Source organism: Chrysemys picta, chromosome 10 (assembly GCF_011386835.1).
Source record: "Chrysemys picta bellii isolate R12L10 chromosome 10, ASM1138683v2, whole genome shotgun sequence".
NCBI lineage: Eukaryota > Metazoa > Chordata > Testudines > Emydidae > Chrysemys > Chrysemys picta.
Window position 1 is genome coordinate 80,282,388 of NC_088800.1, and position 23,095 is coordinate 80,305,482.

Genomic DNA, 23,095 nt, shown 5'->3' on the forward strand with positions numbered 1-23,095 from the left:
TGAGAAGTGCCTTGAAATTTGGTAGCAGGGTGGTCTTTGTGTCAGGGATGTGCCTTTTGCCATCCCCAGGAAAATCTGCTCAAATCTGGCCAAGTTATCAGCCTTTGAAAAACTTCAATTTACACATGCCCAGCAGAGGCTCGTTAGAGTTTTATGCCTACGTTCACGAAGATTCCGCCCTCAGTGAGCGTGCTCGAGCCTCTCGTAGTCCCTAGTGCTGACCGAACTGTGCATGTGCCCTCCCATCAGAGCGACTGAGCACGTTTCTCCCCAGGGCTGCAGCGGGCACGGATGGGGCTGGCAACCATAACTAAGAGTAGAGCGTCTCTCTCTCCACATGCGTCTGACCAGGGGCGGCTCTAGCTTTTTTACCGCCCCAAGCACGGCAGGCAGGCAGCCTTCAGCGGTATGCCTGCGGGAGGTCTGCCGGTCCCGCGCATTCAGCGGCATGCCTGTGGGAGGTCCCTGGTCCCGCGGATTCGGCTGCTTGCCTGTGGGAGGTCCGCCGGTCCCGCACATTCGGCGGGAGGTCCCCGGTCCCGTGGACCTAGTGGGCAAAGCAGGTGTCCAGGTTGGGGAACGAAGCCAAGGGTCAGCACCAGAATCAACTGCCAGTCACCAGAGCCCCCTAAGGGTCAAGCCAGAGTCGGAACCAGAAATCAACGCTGAGGGGCAGAGCCAAGGTCAGATGCCAAATGCCAGAGCCAAGGGATAAGCCGAAGTCAAGGTCAGAAGTCGGAGCTGGAGCCAGGGCTGGTCACTGAGGCTTGGAGGCAAGGTGTAAGGGCAGGAGGAGAGGCAAGGATGAAGCATGGAGCAGGAGCTTGGTGGGAACAGGGGGGTAAGGGAGGAGCAGAGCACGAATCAGGAAAAGGATTGGGTGCAGGAGGCAGGCACGAGCAGGGTGCAACACAGCCACAACCGGAAACCACTTTGTTGGTCAGACAAACTTCCTCCTGGCTTAAATAGTGTAGTTGGACCAATCGGTGGAGCCATGCAGTCCTCCAATCAGAGCTCCCATGGATGGTGCCTTGGCTGGGGCTATAGTCCTAGTAGCTTCTCGGCCCACCAGGTTTCAGTAGACATTGGGTGGAGGCCAGTATGTGGTGGTGGCAGCTGTCTGGGGACTCCCAAACCTGGGTTCGAGACCCAGGACATCATACTGTGTTCTCAATGACACCTCCAGTCCATCTCCCCACCACCACCACCATCCCCCACAGCTGGCACCCAGCCAGCATGGAGGACAAAGCTGCCTGATTCAAATTCATAGGGATAAAAGCCCTGGACTGGGGTGGGGTTTGAGGAGACTCAGATTGGAAGTGGAGAGGAGGAAACTGGGAAGGCAGGGGAATATAGCCATGACTAGAAGGGGAGAGATGGCTCAGACAGAGAGCCAGGAGGGAGGAGTTGGGACTGGATGGGCAAGAAGACTGGAAGTAGGGGAAAGATGGGACTTTGAGGGGGAGACTAAACATATCTGGGCAAGGAGGCCAGGACTGGGCTAAAGAGACATGACTGGGCCAGGTACAAGATGGAGGAGGTGGGTAGAAAGGATGAAGCTTTGGGGAAAAAAAGGGTGTGTGTCCACTTCCAGAGCCTGGAATGGAGCTCAAGATTGCAGAGCCTCACCTTTCCTCTGCTGTCAGCAAATACCGGTGAAACCCACTGGGGCAAAGTGTGTGTCTCATTCCCTTCTCGTGCTGGTCCACATCGAGGATGACAACCTACTACTGCTATCAGTGACTCCATTAGCTCAAGTGGTAGAGGTCTGTGCAGTGGAGCTAAAGCTTGCAAACCTGCTGATGATCCACGTGGCTGTCCATATGATGCTGCATGACGCAATGTGTATTTTCAGTTTGCGTTTTTCCCCTAGGAAATTACACACAAAGAGAAACAGGTAAAAGAACGTTAAGGTTGCAAAGTCATGCACTCAGAAGTTGGGCAAAGCCAGAATAATTCTGTGCAACCCCCTTCTGTTCTGCAAGTGCATTATGATACAGTCTTTAATGACATGATCACATACTATTTTTTCCACACAGTAATTTTGTTAGCTCTTCAATCACCATAAAATTGTATCTACTTTGGACGATTCTAAATCGATCACATGAAGGGGAGGAAAAAGCAAGACAAAAGCTTTTACTCTGACCAAAAAAAACCCCATCCAGGCATCCTTTATCCACCAATTCAAAACAAAACAAAACACAAGATCAACTATTTCCTTTGTGGGCCACTTGTGACCTTGCTCTTGGAACCTTAATTTCTTAATTTCCTGATTTTACGTAACACTTAACTGTGCATCCCTCACACAGTTCTTTGCATTTAATTTTCTCCCTGTCTAAAAAGGATGATAAAGCAAGAAAAGGAAAAACGAGAACAATCCAGCTATTCAGGTACCAAAGCTTCCGAATCCTGCCAGTGACGCTTGTAAGGCCCTTGCTCCAAAGTTGTTCTGCTGTTGGAGGGACCAAGTTCCCGTGCCTTTCCCCAGTTTGTAAATTGCTTTAAACAATAAAGCAACTTCATGCACAGGTGGACGCCTGCACCCCTATGCACTTCAGTGGGGCTCTTCGTGGACTTTCCAAGCAGGACCAGTGCCTATGCACACTGAACAAGTCATGTACCCATGCCGAGTACGCCTATGTCTACCTGAGCGCCAGTGAACAACTCTATTTTCTACTACATACTTGGGGCATAATTTTCAACAAGTCAGACAACTGATGAAACATTCATTTAAAAAGTGTGAGTAAAAGCCCTAACACTTCCTGAGAAGAGAGATGGCCTTGCAATTAAGGAGCTGGACTGAAACTTGGGCATCTTGGTTCAATTGCTGGCTCTGCAAATCCCTTATGATCTGATTCACCGATGTGCTTAAAGTTAAACATGTGTTCGCATGCTTGGCTGAATAAGGACGGTTTGCTAATCCGGGCCTCAGTTCCCCATCTCTAAAATGGGGATAATAGGTTCTTTCTCTGTGTATTCAGATTGGAAATCCTTCAAGGGTAGGATTGTCTCTTGTTAGGTGAGTGTACAGCCCCTAGCAAAATGGGGCACCAATCTCGACTGGAGTGTCTAGTTGCTACTGTGATTAAAAAGTAAAAATATTCAATAAAGATGCTGTCCGGGGCATGGTTTCATATTTTAAGACATCTTTTGCTGCAGTACTCTGTGCACGCATGCATACATGCACATATACATAATATGTTTTTATAGAATGAGAAAAGTAACTTTTTCCCACCCACTCTGCCACAGCTCAGTAAAAACATCTGAAAGGATTTTGTTTAAACTTTTTCCAAAAAATCAGCCAGAGACCAGGGAAATTTTCAACCCCGAAGACGAGTGTGGTGGAAAATTAGGAGTGTGTGAAAAGAGCTGTTATAACAAACTGTTTAAAGCCTTTAAATATAGCCGGTGCTACTGGTGACTGCTATAATTAGGGCCCTACCAAATTCACGGCCACGAAAAACGCATCATGGACCATGAAATCTGGTCTCCCCCCGTGAAACCTGGTGTTTTGTGTTCTTTAACCCTATACTATACAGATTTCACAGGGGAAACCAACGTTTCTCAAATTGGGGGTCCTGACCCAAAAGGGAGTTGCAGGGGGGTCACAAGGTTATTTTAGGGGGTCATAATATTGCCACTCTTACTTCTGCGCTGTCTTCAGAACTGCGTGGCTGGAGAGCGGTGGCTGTTGGCCAGGCGCCCAGCTCTGAAGGCAGCAGCACAGAAGTAAGGGCAGCAGTACCACAACCCCCCCTACAATAACCTTGGGACCCCCCCCCCACACACACAGACACACAACTCCATTTTGGGTCAGGACCCCTACAATTACAACACCGTGAAATTTCAGATTTAAATAGCTGAAATCATTAAATTTATGAATTTTTAAATCCTATGACCATGAAATTGACCAAAATGGACCATGAATTTGGTAGGGCACTAGCTATAATAAATACAGCTTCCGCTGAACGCTTTGCTTCCTGTGCTCAGTGCGATGTGGAAACCACATGAGGGTGGTGGAACTTGCTCTAATTCCCTGAGATTAAGGCTGTCGATCTCCTGGGGGAAGATAGGTTTCTCTAGGTGCTTTTGGTTGTAATAGTTCCTTCTTCGGAGGATGGGTTTGTGTCACTGTTACAGGGCTAGCTCACCTCTCTCCCCTTTCTGGGCTTCCAGAGTGCACCCTCTCAGCACTGCTCTCCTTGGCTACAGTACCGTTCTTACCCAGTAGATCCGACCGCGTTTGGACACTTGCCGTTCTTCCCTTCGGGAGTCTATGACCGGCAGTGAATACAGTGATCAAATGGCTGCCTTTAACCAAAGTATTGTTTCTCTTAACAGTAGAAACAAAGCATTTTAGAGGAAAAGAATTTTAAAACAGCGAACAATCTATATGCATGTCTGTCTTACCTAAAGGCTTACCCAGGCAGGCCCAGTTTCTCCAGACACTGCCAGCATGGGGTCCTTCTGTCTCCAGCTGCTTCCCCCAAAACAACTACAGACTTCTCTTGAGAGAGGGTCCCTCTTCAAACCCTGCTGTAGCTCCTTTGCTTGCTTGTGTTCATGGACCTTTTTCTGTCCTGACGTTGTCTCTTAACAACACTCAACTGAGTGCAGACAAGTGGCATTTCTCAAGACATTCTTTCCTTTCCTGTTTGTTTTTCCTGACAGCCCCCGTATTAAACTAAACCAATCTCATCATACCTTAAACATCCCAATGTTCATAAATTATCACAGGACAGCTCCAAATGCATGACAGTTTGTTTCCTCCAATGTGGGAGAATTGGGTATAATTTCCCATCCCTGTTTTGCAGGTAGAATTCTTTACTGTGAACAGTGGGCCTGATTCTCCATGTGGGTCATTCCACCAGTGCAGAACGAGTGTGCAGTGTTACTACTCTGATCTCGTAGGCTCTTATATCCCACTTGCACCTCAGAAGATGCAGGGCAGTGGAGGACCAGGCGCGGGATTCTCTATAAACTTAGTTGCCTTTCAGTCCATTTCCCAAGCCTGATTTCCTCAAGTGTAAAGGTTTGGCAAGAAACTGGAAACGGTTGGCTTATTTAGCCTAGCAAGATGCAGGCTGAGCAGGGATACGAATGCTCTCTGTAAAAATACCAGTGGGTAAACACCAGGGAGGGAGAAGAGCTATTTGAGTTAAAGGACAAAGTTGGCACAAGAACAATTGGGGTTAAACTGGTTATGAATAAATTTAGGCTGGAAATTAGAAGAAATTTTCTAACCATTGGAGTGAGGTCCTAGAACAGCCTTGCAGCAGGAGTGGTGGGGATCAGGAACCTAACTAGTTTAAGATGAAGTTTGATAAGTTTATGAATGGGTTGATAAGACTGGATTGCCTGTGATAGCAGGAGACTAGACACAGTGACCTCAGTGACTCCAGTCCTGTGTTCCTAAATAGCCAAGAATTTTCCATCTATCTGTTGTTTGCAAGCTCTTTGCTCCAGCTATTCATGACCTGTGATTGGTCACTCAGATCACATGGTATTGTTACTCTCTAATTGGATGGTTAAAACTTTCTAAACTTGCAAATTACATGGGGTAAACAACAGTCGCTCTGGTGTGATTTTTGTGAATGAATTTTCATTTGTACTAAAACATGCATAGCTTGAAGTATGGTAAACGCTTTCACCAATAACCAGTGGCTGGCCACATACTCACAACTGTGACTTCATGTAGAACAGCCAACTGCAACTGGCTGGTGAGGGAGTTAGTATTTTGTGATCCATCAGCTCTGTTTGTGGGTTTCAGAAACTTTCTTATGCACAGATGTCGAAATTCTGTCTAAATTACTATCAAATTGCTGTGCGTGAGCTGTTGCTGAGAAAATAATGGTGCTGCCTTTACTTGCCCCCTGCACACCCCAGTATCTAATTTGGGTGTTCAAAATTCTACACATTTGATATGGGGGATTTTTTTTTTTTTTACAGTTGCGCAAAATATCAATCACTAACTTTTCTTCATCGTAGTAAGAATGGGTGAGTACCTGGGCCAGATCCTGCATTATCCAGCCCAGTTTGTAATCACACTCGCACAACGTGGGTGTGAAATGCTACCATTCTGATCTCGTAGTGTGTTATACGGATTTCTTACACCAGTGCAATGACCCTCTGTGTCTGGACTGGTGAACATTCAGGACCATTCGGCAAGGCTGATCTAAATCCTTGGCACAAATCCCTTTGAGAAACTTTAAGCATAACCAGTCCTGTGGAAATGCAGAATTCAAATGATTTCTCTTCTAATAATGGTCAGATTTCAGGATCTTTGAAATGTATCACACACCACTTTCCACGTACTGAGACCTTTTCCCCTGTATTTGAATTACGAAGAGAAACTAACAGTTTTGTAACATATATAATGTCATGCATGTTTGTGTGCCACATTTGATGATGATTAGAGATGGAAACGTAATTTTTCTAATGTGTGTGTTTGTGTGTGTGTGTTTTTGTGTCTGTTTTCATTCACAGAAGAATTTTTATCTTCTCTACTAGATCCAAAGCATTTGAAATGCCAGTTCTGCCTGCCATGTCAGAAAATGCTAGCCACAGGGAAAAAAATAATATATATATTAGAGAGGAAAGATCTGTTTGTTAGGTCACCTAGATGACCCATTTTCCCCCTCCCCCACAACCTTTAGTCGGCACAGGATTTTACAATATTTGTACATATTACAAATCAATTCATCATAATATAGTAATTCAAGGCCTGGGGTGTGTGTGGTGGGGAAACCTCACAGCTATCCCAATAGGCCAGATCCTGCCCTCGGTTACACCTCATTTACACAAAATAGGGAATCAGAATATAAGTAGGAGCAAAATCTGAGCCAATACGTTCCAATGTGCTAGACTGTGGTGGCCTCCTTCTGTTCCAATAAAGAGATGTTGCAAGCTCCTTCAGCAGAGACGATCCCTAGATGCCAGGAGTTATGATAGACACCTGTGCTAGCTTAGCATCATTGTGAGCTGCATTCACCCCGAGCAGAGAGTTCTCTCCCCCAAGGCATTTCTGTAGCTAAACTCCTGCCTTGCGTTCCGTAGGTTGCCATGACAGGGCAGTGTTGCTCTACGAGTACGTGGGGAAGAGGATAGTGGACTTGCAGCACACGGAGGTACCAGACGCCTACCGAGGAAGAGGAATAGCCAAGCACCTGGCTAAGGTATGACCCGACCAGCCTCTAGCAACATTTTGCCTTCCTTTACGGACTAATATTACTTATCTCACAATAGCATTTAGATGCCCCAACTGAGATCAGGGCGCCATTGCGCTAGGTGCTGTACGTACGCAGAGTGAGCAGCAGTCCCTGCCCCGGAGACCTTACAGGCTAAAGGGACACGATGGACGAAGGGTGGGAAAAGAAGCAGAGGCATAGAGATGTGAAGTGAGCTACCAAAGGTCAGGCAGCAGGTCGGTGGCAGAGCCAGGACAAGAAGCCAGATTCAGTGCCCTAACCCCTGCACCACGCTGCCTCTCTAAAATGGCTAAGAGCAGTGGGATGCTTCTGCAGACTGTTTAGAACTCACGCAAGTGACCCATTTGACACAAACTGTGAAACATGACCAGTTTCGAGCAAAAACCTTGGCATTTGTCCAAACCTTGGGGGGGAAACCATGCCCCCTCCTGGCTCTCTACCCCTCCCTCCCCAAAAATCCCCTCCAACTTGAGGTTTGGATGCAAAACAGAACATTTTGCAAAAGAAAAGTTGCGAAAGTTGACATTTCTAAGCCACAAAATGAATCTGGGAACATCCATTTTAATGAAATTTTGCAAAAGAAAAAAAAAAGGCTTTTTGCCAGGGTCTGTTCCAGCACAGGCCTGTGACTCCAGGGATTGGCACCACGTGCCTTCCAGAAGGGTGGCACGCAGGAACACCAGAGAAAGGGGAGAGACCATCTCGACAGGGGGTGGTTTGCACCAGCGTTGCCCAGAAACACTCAGTGAAAGGAAGCTGCAGAAGGAGCAAGGGGAGGTGTGGAGAGATGCAGCAAAGCTCAGAGCGAGGGGAGACCAGATGGCCAATTAGGGCCTGCTCTAATAAATCCTGATGAACGGCCATGTTCCCTCCGCTCTCCTTTCCCAGCAGTTTGCCCAGCTGCCTCCGCGCGTAGTGCGGCTGCTGACTTTTGGCAGTTTGCAGTTTCAACCACCCCATGCTATGAAGGAATTTCTGCTTCTGGGCTGGTGCTTTTCCGCTGTTCCTGAATGCATGACTCTCTGAAATGGCTTCTTTGCGTTGCTCCATCCCTTGTCCTCTCGCTGGACCCTCTTTCTCGGCAGGAACTGTTCCTTTTCCTTTTCCTGCTCCGTAGGCTGAATCGGCCTCGTATTGCTTCATAACTCACGTGTCATGATGCATACATCACTCGGATTGCTCTCTGCTGTGCTCTTTCCATCTCTTTCCTGTAGTATGGAGACCAGAGCTGCGTTCCACAGTGCAAACGTGCTCTGGCTCCTGGCTTCTCTGGTGAGAGAATAACTTCCCTTGATTTATGTTCCTTCCCTTAGTGTAGACTCCTCAAGACCTTCTTTGTTTGCACGCTGCAGCGTTCTGCTGCGGGGATGGGGGTCTCTCTCTCACACACAACCTTTTATTTCCACCCCAAATGACAGGCGCTGCGACCCTCACGTTAACCTCTCCTCCTTGCCCCTAAGCTTGGCTTTCTTTGTTCATTTCTCGGATTCTCCTTCATGGTACTAAGAAGAAAAAAACACAATCAAATCAGTCAGCCGCTGCCCCAACGAGCTTGCAATGGAGGGTGGGAGGCGCTGGGAAATGCACAGGCCTGGGGAATGAATGATAAACTCCTTTCTTGTGGGCCTTCTGAGGGATGGAGTCTCTAGAGGCCGTGCGAGTGGATCAGCTGCTCCTCCTGTTGCCTGATGCAATAATGTAGCTGAGGGCATGTTCCGTTCTCATTGGTGTCCTTCCCGGGTCATCATGGACTCTTCAAAAGTGGCTGGCAAGTGTTTTGCCTCTTGCCTGTGTGTGTTGTGGGAAGGAGGATGGGGAGCTTTGTGTCGGCAGCAAGCTGGGGAGATGATAGCTTTGGGGGCATTGGGTGTTCTTGTGGGATTTGGAGGGCGGGCTTTCCAGAATTGCTGGGGGTTGGAGGAGTCCAGAGCCTGTCACCCCGTCCTTATCAGAAGAAAAGCTTTGTGAAGGTGGCTCTTCCCCCCATGTCTGATTTGAATGGGACTGTGATTGCTGCTCTGCAGAGCGTCCCCCTGTCTGCCCCATTCTCTCCAGGCTGCAATGCTAGGGACGTTCTGCCCGGCTGCCTCCACGCCCTGGGTTCCCCCGGCACAAATCCAGCTGGTGTTCCTCACTTCCTCCTTGGCTGATGCCCAAGCTGAGTTTGATTTGAGTGTGATCTGCAAGTGCACCTCCAAGCCTACCCCCCCCCATGTCACATTCTCCTCCCTCTTCCTCCAGACTGTCTGTGTGCATTTGCCCAGTCGGTTCATGCTCCATGTTCTAGGCCGGGGCATGTTCTCTCACAACAGTGACCTTGGAAATGATTGTGACGGGTTGGATCACATGATCCCATGTCACTGCAAGACTTCATTGCCCACTTGCCAGCACACACATATACAGGAAGATTCACAGGTAAACACAGCCATCTGCAGACAATGATCCTTGTTAATGGGAGTCATCAAGATTCCAAACCATCATTAATGGCCCACACTTTACACAATTACAATAGGCCTTCAGAGTTATGTTTTATATTTCTAGTTTTAGATACTAGAGTGGTACATTTCTACAAATCGGATGATCACACTCAGTAGCTTATGAGCTTTGTAATGATACCTTACAAGAGACCTTTTGCACGAAGCATATCCCAGTTGCATTATATTCACTTATAATCAAATCTTTATAAAACTATCCCAGTTACCTTATATTCACTTATTATCATGTTTTTTATAAAACCATATAGACTGCACAACTTCACAATGATCTCTTACCATTTTCTCCTACTTTTTTCCTCCTCCTGCCACCCAGGGGTTACCAGCTCCTCTGTCACGAGCAGGGCTGTACATTCAGTGGCACGGGCCTGCCTCTCTATTAGAAATCCTCTCACCCCATCCTCTTGTAAGCCACACATCTTCTGGGTGTGGTGTTCTGTCCCATCTAGTGGCACCGAGACCACTTAGAGAGAGAGAGATTAATAAGTCTGCTCTACCGCCTTAGCTAACAGTCAGCTGGCTTTTAGCTCATGCAGTAGAGGCTCATGCACTGAGGTCCCAGGTTCGATCCCGACCGCCGCCGACTGGGGTCTGTTGGTATTACACTCTCCTGCCTCCACCCATTCTGGATTAATACTCATGATTTACTTTCTCCTTTGATGGCTTCAAGCAGCTTGATGGACATTCTCTGCTAAACTCCCCATCTTCAGCTATTTCAGGAATGCTCTGCCCTCAAACTAAATTCCCTGGATATTAAATTCCCTGCACCCCAGCCTGCCTGCTTCTGTGCTGGTTTCTTGAGGCCTCACTCAATCACTCATACACCTCTCTGCTTATTGTCCTACCCTACGTTCTCCCCCGCCCGGCAGCCTCTGCTTTCCCACTCCTTATTGCTACATTGATTCTCCCTCCAAGCCCACCGGTGACTTGTCTTTTATCCGGATTGCCTGCTGCAGGAGTAACGAGCCACGTCACCAGCACTGCTCAAGGAGTCCCACTAGCCCTGCTCCAACCAGGCCTCCAGGCATTGAACCCTTTTTCTTCCAGGCAACGCACCAATACTGCAGCATCCCAGTTAGGAACATAATCCCTAGAGGTTCTGCGCCTGGCCTTTCCTACCAGGCCTTCCAGCCTGCAGTGCAGGGCAGGGTTAAGTGGCTCCTCCTTATCACATTGGCCCTAAGAACGAGTTGCTTTCCGTACTGCCGTAATCTATATGATGAAGCACTGAAGAAAGTCTGTCCCTGCCCCCACTAGCACTTGGTGTGTAAATGGCCCGTCTGCGGCAGCGTGGCCGCCAGCGCTCGAGCGCTCCACGGAAGCGGGGTGGGGGTACGTTCTCTAAGTTAGCTCCGGAGTGAGCAAGAAACATTGGGCCCTTCTAGATCTCACTGCTGGGCTCTGTCCCTGGTGGGTACCAGCCAGCCCCGTTACAAACCCAGGATCATCCTAGCTACAGACTTCCCTTTGGGGCGGGTCCCTCACTGCTTCCACCTGCTCTTCCCAGTCCTAGAGCACACTCCCCTCTGCGCGCAGGGAGTGTTAGCCTGATTCTGGGGCCTGCTCCCTGCTTCCCCTGACCCATCCACTCCTCCTCCATGAGGCAAACCTGTTGCAAGGCTCTGGCTCCGTGTGGCGGGGAAGGTGGCCTGCTGTGTATCTTCCTAATTCTTGCTGTGCCCACTCTCCCCTCCTGCCGTGCTTGGCCGTTCACACCCACCCTGCTGCATCCGCCATACTCCCTGCTGTACATCCTCCTTGCTCGCCCCCTGCCTGCTGCTAAATGACTGAGATGCTCAGTCAGCTCGTGATCGTTGTTAGCGATTTACTATTGTTTCTCCCGCAAAGCTGTATCGGTCCCACCTGCGGCATGGCTCTTGGAGCGTGTGGCTCCTGCGCTGGGTTAGAGCCATTGGCAGGGACAGTAAGACAGGGAGCTGTTGTGCAGGAAACTCTCCTCTTCCAGTAGATATTGGAAAGCCTCACGCATGTTGAGAACAGCCTGCCCCACCTTGGATGGAGGTGGAGCTGGCGTCAAGCAAGTGGGTGTCTCTTTGGCTTTTGGGAGGCCTCTCAAATTGCAAAGGTGGAGGGGCTCTCGTTTGGAGTCTCTAAGCAGCACGTCCCTGATGTGTCTAGTACCCAGGAAGTACTACCTAGGCACTTGTCTCTAGCCTCTGTTTGCCAGAAGCTGGGAAAGGGCGACAGGGGATGGATCACTCGAGGATTGCCTGTTCTGTTGATTCCCTCAGAAGCACCTGGCATTGGCCACTGTCAGAAGCCAGATTCCTGGGCTAGATGGCCAGTATGGCCCTTTTTATGTTCATGTGGCTTCCCACCGGGTTTTCCAAGCTCGGGGAACGAGGTGAGGTGTATCCTTCAGAGATAAGCAGGCTGCCCCAGAGAAACCCCCACATGAGCTTCTGAAGTGACAGTACAACGAAGAGTCCTGTGGCACCCTATAGACTAACAGACATATTGGAGCATAAGCTTTCGTGGGTGAATACCCACTTTGTCACATTCTTCTGATGTATTCACCCACGAAAGCTTATGCTCCAATACGTCTGTTAGTCTATAGGGTGCCACAGGACTCTTTGTCACTTTTTACAGATCCAGACTAACACAGCTACCCCTCTGATACTTAAGTGACACTGCACCACTGCTCCATCAGCAGAGAGTTGCCCCTTTGGGAATTGTACCCTCCTTGGCACTGTTGGAAGCCCTGTTTTGTTCCTGGCATCTGACAGCTTGGCTTGACTGTCCCCTAGCCAGGCCGGGTAGAGGGTCTCTACAGAATCGTAGCCATGTCATGAAGCAGGGACTTAGCTCTTGCTCTGTTAGCTGGGAGACAGTTCACTCCACCTGCTCCATTTCAGGCACAGGGTGCTCTGGGCAGCTGGTTTCTGTGATGAGTGACTGATAACGCTGTGACCAGCCAGCAGAGTTCTCGTCCTCTCCCTTTCTCGGGCACTGGTATGGAAATCTGCACTCAGAGGTTCCTATTTCTGGCCTGCAAATGCTGCTGGGCAAGTCCCATCACAGCCAGCTACTAATCCAACCGCCTCCTCTTTCCATCTGAAAATAAAAATACCCTGCTTCTATCCCAGCAGCCCAGATCGGCCCCGGAGAGCAGACCAGGGAGGGATGGTATGAGTATGGGACTAGCAGCCAGGAACTGAGGGCTCCATTCTCCCGCTGCAGCATACAAGTTACTCCCTTTGACCTTCAGGAGCCATAACTCCTATCCTGAGCCCTAATTCTGGCTTTGACCTGATGGGGTGAGTGGCCTTGAGCAAGGCCCTTTACTTCTGTGCCTCAGTTTCCCCCGTAAGACAGGCCTAACGATATACAGGACGACGTCAGGGTGAATTACGTAAATGCCTATAAAGTGTGTTGTAGATGAAAGCCCCATATCCTTCCAAAGGGCCTGATTCTGATCTCCCGTAAAGCAGGAGTCGTGCCCTGGAAGCCAAGAGAATTATAGAGGCACAAGAATAGAATCAGGCCCCCTGCACTAGCCAAGCCACGCCTGCAGAGGTTGCTAGATAGGGAGGGTAGATCCTTCTTTATGCTGCAGTTCACACATGTCTCTTACAGCTGCCAGCGCTTGGCAGCTGTGGGTGTTTGGCAGGGGTGATCCCGCATCCTGGGTCAGATGAAGCCCTTTTTCCTGCCTACCTCGGAACTTGTGCCCTTTCTACTCCAGCTGGACACGTTTAATCGCATCATCTGGGAATCAATGTCCAAAAATAAAATGGGGGGCGGAGCAACTGCCAACTTTCTCTCCCCTCCCCCCACCTGCCCACAACCCAGCACAGAGAGGATTAGGAGAACACGGGAAGGGCTGTCGGCTGCCCTGGCCCTGTGGGATTTCGCTCGCCTACTCCAGCACCGCTTCACGGCAGGGGCAATGGGGCAGTGGATGGGGATTTCTCTCTGTATATGTCTTTGATGGAGGGAGCAAGGGGGGTGCGTAGCTTTGAACCCAGCACGTGGGACCAGCTGTGTTAAACAGACTGTCCAGGCAGAGTTGACAGCTAGCTTGCTGCTTCTGGGGAATTCCCTTGACAGGTCCGCTGGAGACCCCCCGGCATGTGGCGGAGAGGCAACATTCAAGATGCTTTTCCTCCCATCCTAGAATCAGTCCAGTGGCTGCAGATTAGCATCCCCTGCCCCTTTCGCCCCAGGTGCTCGGCCATTAATTAGTTAATGAGCAGGGAACACGCTGACACATTTTTAAAGCGCTTAGTCTCCTATTTATCATTCAAAGGGGAAGCGGGGGAAAAGCTCTCTCCTGTCCGCACACACTGTGGCAAGTAGCACCAGTTTATACCAGTGAGATTAGCTCCCTACTGCTTTTCTGCTCGCACCCTCCTGTGACTGCAGGCACAGCCACCCCACTGTTCCTGAGCTGCCGCTTTCCTTTCCAGAGCAGTAATCCCGCTGCCTCCCGCCCCTCTGCATCACACAGAGGGGAGATGAGGACAATTAGCAGCTTCCTTTGTCTGCATGGGGCCATGGAAGCGGGAAAGGGATGCTGCTACCTTTGAAAGGGGCAGGGACTTTCCCAGCCTGATGGGAAGCAGCAGCAGGCGGGTTCCTCGCTCTGTGGGGGAGTTTGCCCATTCCTGACCCCATTCTCAGCTAAAACCACATTCGTTTTTTTCTCCCGTACGTGCAGCGGAGGGTCCATCTGCCACCGCAGCAACTTCACTGCTACTCCTGGAGGGGGCTCGAATGCTGAGGGGCTCCAGCACCACCCCTTCTTTCCTCACCATCAGTGCTTCATGTGTGGGAAAGGGGGAGAAGGATGGGGCAGTGAGAAACACAGGCCAACTTCATACAGGCACCTAGCAGCACAACTGCTGGGGCAGCAGGTTCAGAGAGTCAATGGGCTGTTCGTTCCCGCCACGGGCGCCCCCAACCCCAAACGTGGGGGCAGGGGGGAAACTCTGTGAGTTACCAGCGAATCGTCCCTCGTAAGGGGCCTTTGCAGCGTCATGCAAGTGCCAGGCTGTCCCCCAATGGCCGTCCATTCTGGGCAGCGGCTACCTGGGCCCCCCTATGCAAGGAGTGGCCTGCGCAGGAGAAAGTGGCTGCTGGTTCGGCTGATTTCCACATAGCCCCGAGGAAGCATATATTATGGCTGCTCCACCTCCAAAGCTCAATCTGTGCTGCGCCCCACCCCTTGCCCAGAGGGGCGGTTGCTGGGGGCAGAGTTCAGCTTTTCTGCCCCAAGTTGCTCCCCCTGCTCCTCACCCCAGAGGGGAGCATGTGGCCTACTGCCTGGCACTGGGGGCTGTCACTGAAACGGCTCGGCGTGCCCAGGATTGAGAGATGGCCAGATCAAGGCAGGTTTCCCTTCATGGCACCAGCCCAAGGGCCCCCAGCTCTCAAGGAGGCCTGAGGTAACTTCCCTGGTGCTCGGGCCGCTCCCCCCTGCATGGTCACAGCCAGTCAGGTATAAGCCAGGATCCTGTCGTAGCTCGCTCCAAGGGGAGTGTGGCGTTTGTAAACCCATCTGTCCTCTCTTGTGGTTCTAGGCAGCCCTGGACTTTGTGGTCGAAGAGGACCTACGAGCTCACCTGACGTGCTGGTACATTCAGAAATACGTCAAGGAGAACCCCCTGCCGCAGTACCTGGAACACTTACAGCCTTAACGCAGGAGGCTGCGGAGCCCGGACTGCTCTGGCAGCAGCACGCCCTGCCCCTGACTGTCCGATGCGGCCTTCGCTTCTGCGCGGTCTCAGGAAGCCCCACGCGCTCTCAGAATCCTTATTTTTGTAAGTGCGGACGTGGGGACTGTGACCCTCCCAAATAGCACCGGGGCCCTGGTAATGCACAGCAGCCGGGCCCTTCCACGGTTGGGCTGGCTCAAGGTTCTGTTGACAGCAGCCTCCCCTGTCACCGCGCCATGGGGTGGAAGGCGATGGCTTCTGTCGGCCTCCTTCAGCAGCGTCCTCACCCCTGCGGCTCGTCGAAAGCAAGAAGCCGGCGGGCGGATGTCGGCTTGGGGTAGCCATCGGGCTCCACCTCTCCTCCAGGAACGTGTGGGGCTGCTGCAGATTAACCCATCCTGAGCTGAAGGGGGATTGTGGAGAGGGGCAGGGTCTTACCCACCTTTCGTCACGGCGGGGATGGAAGAGTCCGATGATAAAGCCTGACAAGCCCAGCCGGTGCCATTTGCTGTGTGGGCGGGAGCTGGAGAGGAGCGAGTTCCGGCCGGTTAGCTCCCTTCGGGCAAAGCAAGGAGCATTAGCATCGAGTCCCAGAGGGTGGACGATTGGGTCTTAGGGGACTCTCTCTGCATGCTCCAGAGCCATTGGGGCCTTGATGCCGTCTGTCCCTGAAAGGGGACCTATGTGAGATGGTCTGTCGTCAGCCTCTGTCAGGGGCGGGCAGCATCGCGGAGGGGTGCTCAAGAGCAGTGGCTCAGCCCAGACCTCCTTTCAGTAGCCCAGTAGCTTGAGGTGTGGGCAAGGGAAGGGTTATAAACTTTTCAACTCCATCATGGACAGGAGTGTTTTGAGCCAGTCTCTCGTTTTGCTGGATCCTCAACTCCGCCCTGAAGGGGGGGACGTTTCCCTTCTGGGGCTGGAGCAGTAACGGACAGGAATGCCTGCCATGGCCGCGGGCTTTGCTTCTCTGCCTCTTTCGGAGTCCGAGGGGAGGTGAGTGACAAGGAAGGGACAGAGGCGCCGTCAGCAAGGGGAACACAAGGGTCCCGTGGATGAGCTAAGCAGGTGCCACCATCCCAGCCAAGCGCACAAACGTACACGCCACGCTGAGCCAAGCAGGACATAATCCTTGAGGTGTTCAGGCCAAGCCCGAGGGAGGGAGAAGAGAATGCGTCCAATCCCCGTGGAGAAGCAGGGGTGAGGCTGTTGCATTCAATGCCAAATGCTGACTCCCCTGCCCAAGCTCTGCTCTTCCACTGACTTACTGAGCCCCCTTCCCCACACCCCTGCCCTTTGGGAGGCTGGGGCCAGGAGCAGAACGTCCCTGCAGGGCGGGGGTCAGGGATACAGATGCAGCACGTGAGTCGAGAGATGCTGCTGCCACCGCCGTTCAGTCAATAGCGTAGGCCTGGGGTTTGCACAGGGATCACTCACTGGTCACTTCCCTCTCCGCTCCCCTACCCGGCATTGTCTGCTAACCTCTACTGCTAGGGAACCCGGGCCCCCTGGCGGCTGAATCCAAGAGCTGCCCGCCCAAGGGGGAGGTGTCAGACTTTTGTCCTCCCCTTTTCGTGCAGCAGCGGAGGGCTGACATGCCAGGTGGGGAGCGAGGGGTGTGTTCTGCTACATCCCAGTCTCTCACACTGATCATTTAGACTTGGGGGGGAGGGGGGGAGGGAGGGGGATTACCCTTCAGGAACCTCTCGGTGCTTGGGATGTGGAGGGCCGCGCTCTGCTCCAAGTCACATGGGGCAACGTTAGGAACGTCACTGGGTTTGCATGGGTGAAACTTGTAGCCGACTCTCCCCCAGCACCCTCAGTTATCTCATCCTGCTGATTTAGAAGGGCTGCAGTGAACTAATGGGAACTGCAAGGAGCTCCTGTATTTATATTAGGCTAAATCCTGAGAGGTGCTGAGTATTGCCAACACCCATTGACTCCAACAGAAATGGCAACACCACTTTGGAGTTGACCCTATCATCTCCGGGCCAGATCTTGAAGGCCGTAGTCCTTAACTCCTAATGGGAGCCTGGCCTATGGGATCTGATTTGCTTTTGTTGGACATTACATACGTCTTCCGGCATTCATTCGAGTTGCTATTTTTTTCAGTTACTATATTTTTAAATTAACCCTTCTGGTGCTGGCTTCTGCTGCAGCGACAGACCAGTCAGCCGAGCGTCTCTAAACTGCTATTCTTCCCTCCCTCACAAGTCATGAAATGCCGTACCGCGGAAGCAAGGGAGGTCTGTTTTGTCCCGTGCACAGGCATGTGAGGCAGTGAGGAAGCAGATCAAGAGTTCCTGCTAACCAGCCCCTCACTGCTGCTCCCAGGCTGTTCTGACACAGCCGGGGCACCACCTGTTTCTATTTGGCACGTGGGGAAGAAATAACCCAGTTCAGATACTGAACCATGGCTATGCACAGCTTGCATCCTCCCAGCCTGATGCTGCATCAGTGGTTGGTGACTGCATCTGTGTGCCATGGCTCAGCGTTGTCATATCTTCCCCTAGTGACAAGGTGTTGTCCCATTGTCACTCAGCATCATGGCACTGAGAGGCCCAAAATATAGCCAGGGCTCATTAAACGTCTTTCAGGACACTAGATAGACTCCAGAGAACCAGGGAATGGCACTCAGGAGGGGTGTCGATGCTGTTCTCTGCGTGACAGAGCGCCCAGGGGGTGGGTGTCTCAGGCAATTGATAGTGAGATACGGAGCCTTTCACTGCTGGGCCATATTCAAATCCACCCTACTGAAAGTTACAATCTGATCACTGCTCAGGGGTCTAAGTGAAACGAGTTGGGTGTAGAGAGGATTCCTGGAACCTAAGCTCAAGCCCACTGCAGTCAATGGATAGACTCTTGTTGACTTCACTAGACCTTAGCTCAGCGGTACAGAACAGGTGTCCTCATCGCTGGCTGCTCAGCTGGTCTCTTTGGTGGCCGTCTCAGCAGAGCATCCAGTGACTGAATCAGCATGAAGACTGAACTATGCTCCTTAGACTCCAGGCCAAGGTTGAGGCTCAGTGTGGGCTACTTTGCAGTTAGTCTGCCTTGCTACAAACTAGACAGTATCTGTTCTGCAGACCTAGGACTTCAGACACCAGTGCTGTCACCAGCAGTTCCTTCACTCATCTTAAAATGACAGGCTGAAATCTAACTGGCGTGGTTTAACTGACAATGCTCTGATATAATCCTTCCTTGTCGCTCTCAGCTTCATACCCCTTCTCCCACCCGCAACATCGTTGGCTGGAAAAAACCCTCAGACCTGTCACAACACCAGCTTCCCAAGTGAATGGACCTTTGTCCTGTCTAACAAGGCCGATGAAAGTGACAGAAATGCCTCAGATTCGTGCTGTCCGTGGTAGTATATTGTTGGGGAGACTGCCCTGAACTTCTCCATGCTTCGGATGCACTGGGGCTTGACTGCTGCGTCTAGGAAATCGTAGGGGGAATCTGCAAAGCACCATGGGTATAGAGTTAAAGGCCCAGTGCTCAAGAGGAATCTAAGGTGCTACACACTAGAGTTGTGTTTGGCAAAATACAGATAAGGCCTAGTTAAGATGGGCGCAGGGACAGATCTGGCTGCACCAAAACTGAAGAATGGTAGAATTGCCCTGCTCATCACCATCTCCTTCTCCTGTTGCTTGAGATGAGAAGACACTATTGTAACAGTGGTCCAGCAGAGTTGCTTGAGAATTGCCCGCATAGCTGCCTTGTAGAAGCAAAGTGCTGGACCAAGCCCATCACTGAGAACTTCATCCCACTTTTGGTATTAACTTCTCTTGGGTGTACAGCTTCCAGACATGCAAAGTTATGTCTCCTGCTGGAATGCCCACTGGAGGACTATGGTGTTATCATTTCACATGTGATGCTATTGTGCTATTTCCATGGGAACCTTGGGCCTCCTAGATCAGATCAAGATTGGCCACCCCTGCCTTAAAACAAGCGCAGTACAGGGACTTGCTGCTGCTTCACTCTGAGGTGCTGTCACCATTTCTGTTTCTGATACCATGGAGACATTTGATAGTGTTTGTGCTCACAGTTCTACTGCTGTATCCATCCACCACCTTTCATTTCCGGTATTATTTGATGTTTGGGAATAGCAATACCTACTAGCCAAGGCAAGTCATTGGTGCTGCTGCAGTCCTCCATGCTACAATAATCCATCATTGGCAGCTGGATGTGACCTGCAGGTCCCTGGTGATGGAAGACTCTCCCTACACCACTTCCATCACCCATCCTTTCCTAGCTCATCCCTGTGGGAAGGAGTCCCCTCAATACCTTTTGTGCTCGATGGTGCTGATTGAACTTGGGGGATCTCGGACTCCTAGACGCTCTTGGAACAGGAATGGGAAAGAGATTTCAGGGGTGTGTTGACATCACAAAGCTCACTTGAACTAAAGACCTAAGGAATATATAGGACATTGTCAAACTGACTTCCGTGTCAACCAATTTGAAGCTCCCTCTTTCTCGTATGGCCTCCAGTGTTGTGTTTCCCGCTGTCTAGGTTTTTTTTTTTCCCTGTTGAATTCAGTGGTAACTATGTGCCTTTCCTACTCAGGACCTGACACAAATGTCCTTTCTGCTTTCATTTGTGTCTAACATTTTCCCTCCCTATCTGTCATACTATTAAACATGAACATATTGCATGGAATACAATACAATAAAAGATGTGGCTTAACCAATCTGCATTGATGGGGGCTGCTCCTGCTTTGGGGAAAGGGACGGCTATTTTTGTAATTAAGGCATGATACTGGGACTTGGAAAATCTGGGTTTAATTCCTGACACTGCCACAAAATCCTGGTGTGACTTTGGGCTGGTCACTGTTTGTGCCTCCATTTCCCCATCTGCAAAATGGGGATGCTAGTTCCCTATCCAACAGGGGCTGTTGGGAGGATAAATCCATGATGGGGGGTACTCAGAAACTATGGCATCGAAGGACATATAAGTACATAGCTGGATTCTTATTCAGAAAGACACTTCCTTATAAGAGGTGAGGCTTGGTCCCGGTGCTGAGCTGCTGACCTGAACATGGTGTGGTATATTCCCAGATGCTCTGTGACTGCTCTTGTCGTTCCCTTTCCTGTAACAAGGGCTACCCAGGCTCTTTGGTAAACCACCCTACCTGAAGACAGGGACCCAAGCCCAACTAATGGGGAGGAAGGAGAGGCTCTCCTTTGCAAAGAACCCATCCAGTTTCAAGGAGTTGTGGACTGAAGCTGTTGAATATTATTTCGAGGTCATAGTTAAGGCTGGCTGTACGCACCCAGGCCCAGAATCTGAAAGGTATTTAGAAGCCTAACTCTCATTGATTTCAGTGGAAATGAGGCTTCTAAATACCTTTGAGGAACTGGGCCATAATGACTGCTTCAAGCTCAGTGCTTCCGGAGTCACAGCCTGACCCTCCTGCCATCCAGCAGCAGGACCATAACAAAGAAGGACACCAAGACCAATTTTCATCATCGGGGGTTCCTACAAGGGCCTGGTAAGTCGTAAGCCTGTCCCTTAACCTGGGGGTCTGTGTTCTTGTGTTCAGTGGTTAGAATGCATGCATAATATTTCAATAGCTTGGAGAAAAAGATTTACTCCCTGTAGATTTTTACACAGCAAGGATAACAAGCAGGCTCCACACAAGGAAATTCCATCACAAGCCCCGGGAACACAGCTCAAGTACTTGGTCTCCCGGCCCCCAGAACAGAAGTTGTTTTTATGATATTGTTTCAAAAAGAGCCGGGTGCAAGCCACAGAATCTGAAGCCGGATCTCCACCCCCCCCCAGGCTGGGGAAGCGGGGTTGTGTCTGGGCGTAGGGTTTTGATTATATCCATTGTAAAACCGGTGGTCATTTGCAAAACTCAGGTCTGGTTCCAGGCTTGGATTTCAAACGCACGCACCGGAGGTTTTGGTCGATGCACCTCTCGAGCTGCGTATTTGTCGGGTTGGTTTATAACACAAAAGCTGGAATGTTGCTAGCTACACTCTTTCTATTTACATTCCACATTCCAGAAAGTCTTATTTCCACTGACCCTACATCACACAAAGGGTAATGTCGCTGTTTGACAGTACAGTCTACAGCAGTGGTTCTCAAACGTTTGAACTGGTGACCCCTTTCACATAGCAAGCCTCTGAGTGTGACCCCTCTTTATCAATTAAACAACGTTGTTATATATTTAACACCATTATAAACGCCGGAGGCAAAGCAGGGTTTGGGGTGGAGGCTGACAGCTTGTGACCCCCACCCCCATGTAATAACCTCGTGACCCCTGAGGGGTCCCGACCCCCAGTTTGAGAACCCCTGGTCTATAGTGAATGGACTTCTGCAGTGTTATAGGCATGTTCTAAACACATGTTGTTTGTAATGACACGGCTAGAGTGTATATGCACCACTGCCCTCGGCTGGAAGGAATCAGAACTTATCCTATGTATGTCATAACTAAGCCCTATGTGCCAACACCTGTAAAGTTGTGGGTTGTTACGTTATCTTTATTTACATTCTGTTGCTCATCAATGCCATTATTGATAACCACCGGTATTTTTCTAACAGGGAGATATACAGACATCTTTACAATATGCTGAAATGCACTTTCAGTCACTTCACACATGTACCAAAAGCCAATGCCTGACCTCTTATAGTCTCTTAAGGTCTCACTGCACGTTTTGTAGGAGTTAGGTGCAGTTGGGGGAAAGATTCTTCCTGCAGATAGACTGAAACAGCAGGAGAAAGGAATTTTAAAAGTCCCTTTAAGATGGTGGATCATTAGAACAGAAGGTGCTGTGGCTGTTAAACAGGACAGTTGGTGGGTGCGGAGGGAGCAGAAGCTGATATGGTCGCTCTCTTTGATGCTGTGATGGAAGCAGCAAAGGCTGCGAACTGCTGCTGCCAGGCAAGTAAAAATGAACTTCTGGGAAGGGCTCTGCTGTTATTCCTGAACCTTGGCCAAACTGCTCCAAGGCGGCATGTCCTGGGGAGCACTGTCAGATCCATGGAGAAGAGGTGCAACATCAGGGAAGCTGAGAGCAGATCCCTTTGAGCCATCTGTAAATGGACTGGAGAAGTGCTGGGCCATCTCTGAAGGGACCCCAGGGACCAGGAGGAGTTTTGCTGCTGTTGCTGCTGAGGGGAAGGGGAGTGGGAGGACAGGGCAGGGCAGGGATCGCCCCACTGAAGGTCTTTAGCTGGGATTGGCCGCCCTATCTGCAGATGTTGTGAACTCAGCTGCAGTTGGGGAAAAGGACGTTGTTTCATTGGAAAATCTTGTTTAAGATGACTTTTGTGTTGCTGTAATGTGAGATGGGGAAGCGTCAATGACAGAAAAAATCCTCTTTAGCACAGTGGACTAGATTCACCCCCTGCAAACTGCAGCTTGCCCAACCTACAAGGCTACTGTTCTCAGAGGGCCTATACCCCAGGGAGGATGGGTGCTGTTCCTAATACTGCCCTCTCCTTAGTGCCTACACCAGGGGATGGATAGCAGCTCTCACTTCCATGGGAGTTCTGCTAGGGGAGGCTGTTGAGAGGATGTGCTGAATCTAACCCATCCCCTAATTGCTCTGATCCCACCCCCTTCCACACCAGCACTACCGACTTCCTGAGTGGTACTGGCCCGTGATGGAGGGTAGGTAGGGTGTGGCCAAGCACTAGTACTCCTTCCACCTACTTTCTATTACAGTTGGCCTCCTGTTCTATTCTGTTTCTATTCCACGTGATCTGCGCTAA

General features: G+C 50.5%; 1 protein-coding gene across 3 annotated transcripts in view; it reads left to right on the forward strand.

Annotated features, from left to right (window-relative positions):
* The window catches only part of NATD1 (N-acetyltransferase domain containing 1), a 35,780-nt gene extending 15,711 nt beyond the window's left edge, over positions 1–20,069 (forward strand). The window contains exons 2-4 of one of the 3 annotated variants that reach the window (XR_010591209.1): positions 7,057–7,175; positions 15,244–16,575; positions 18,590–20,069. Coding sequence is in view for 2 of the 3 variants with exons in the window: in XM_005289051.4 (XP_005289108.1) it covers positions 7,057–7,175; positions 15,244–15,360 (236 nt within the window). In the remaining variant the exon portion in view is untranslated. Of the gene's footprint in view, positions 1–7,056; positions 7,176–14,381; positions 14,567–15,243 lie in introns of those variants that run through there. The other 2 variants (XM_005289051.4, XM_042853112.2) reach the window with 2 other exon arrangements.
* Positions 20,070–23,095: the final 3,026 nt, after the last annotated feature.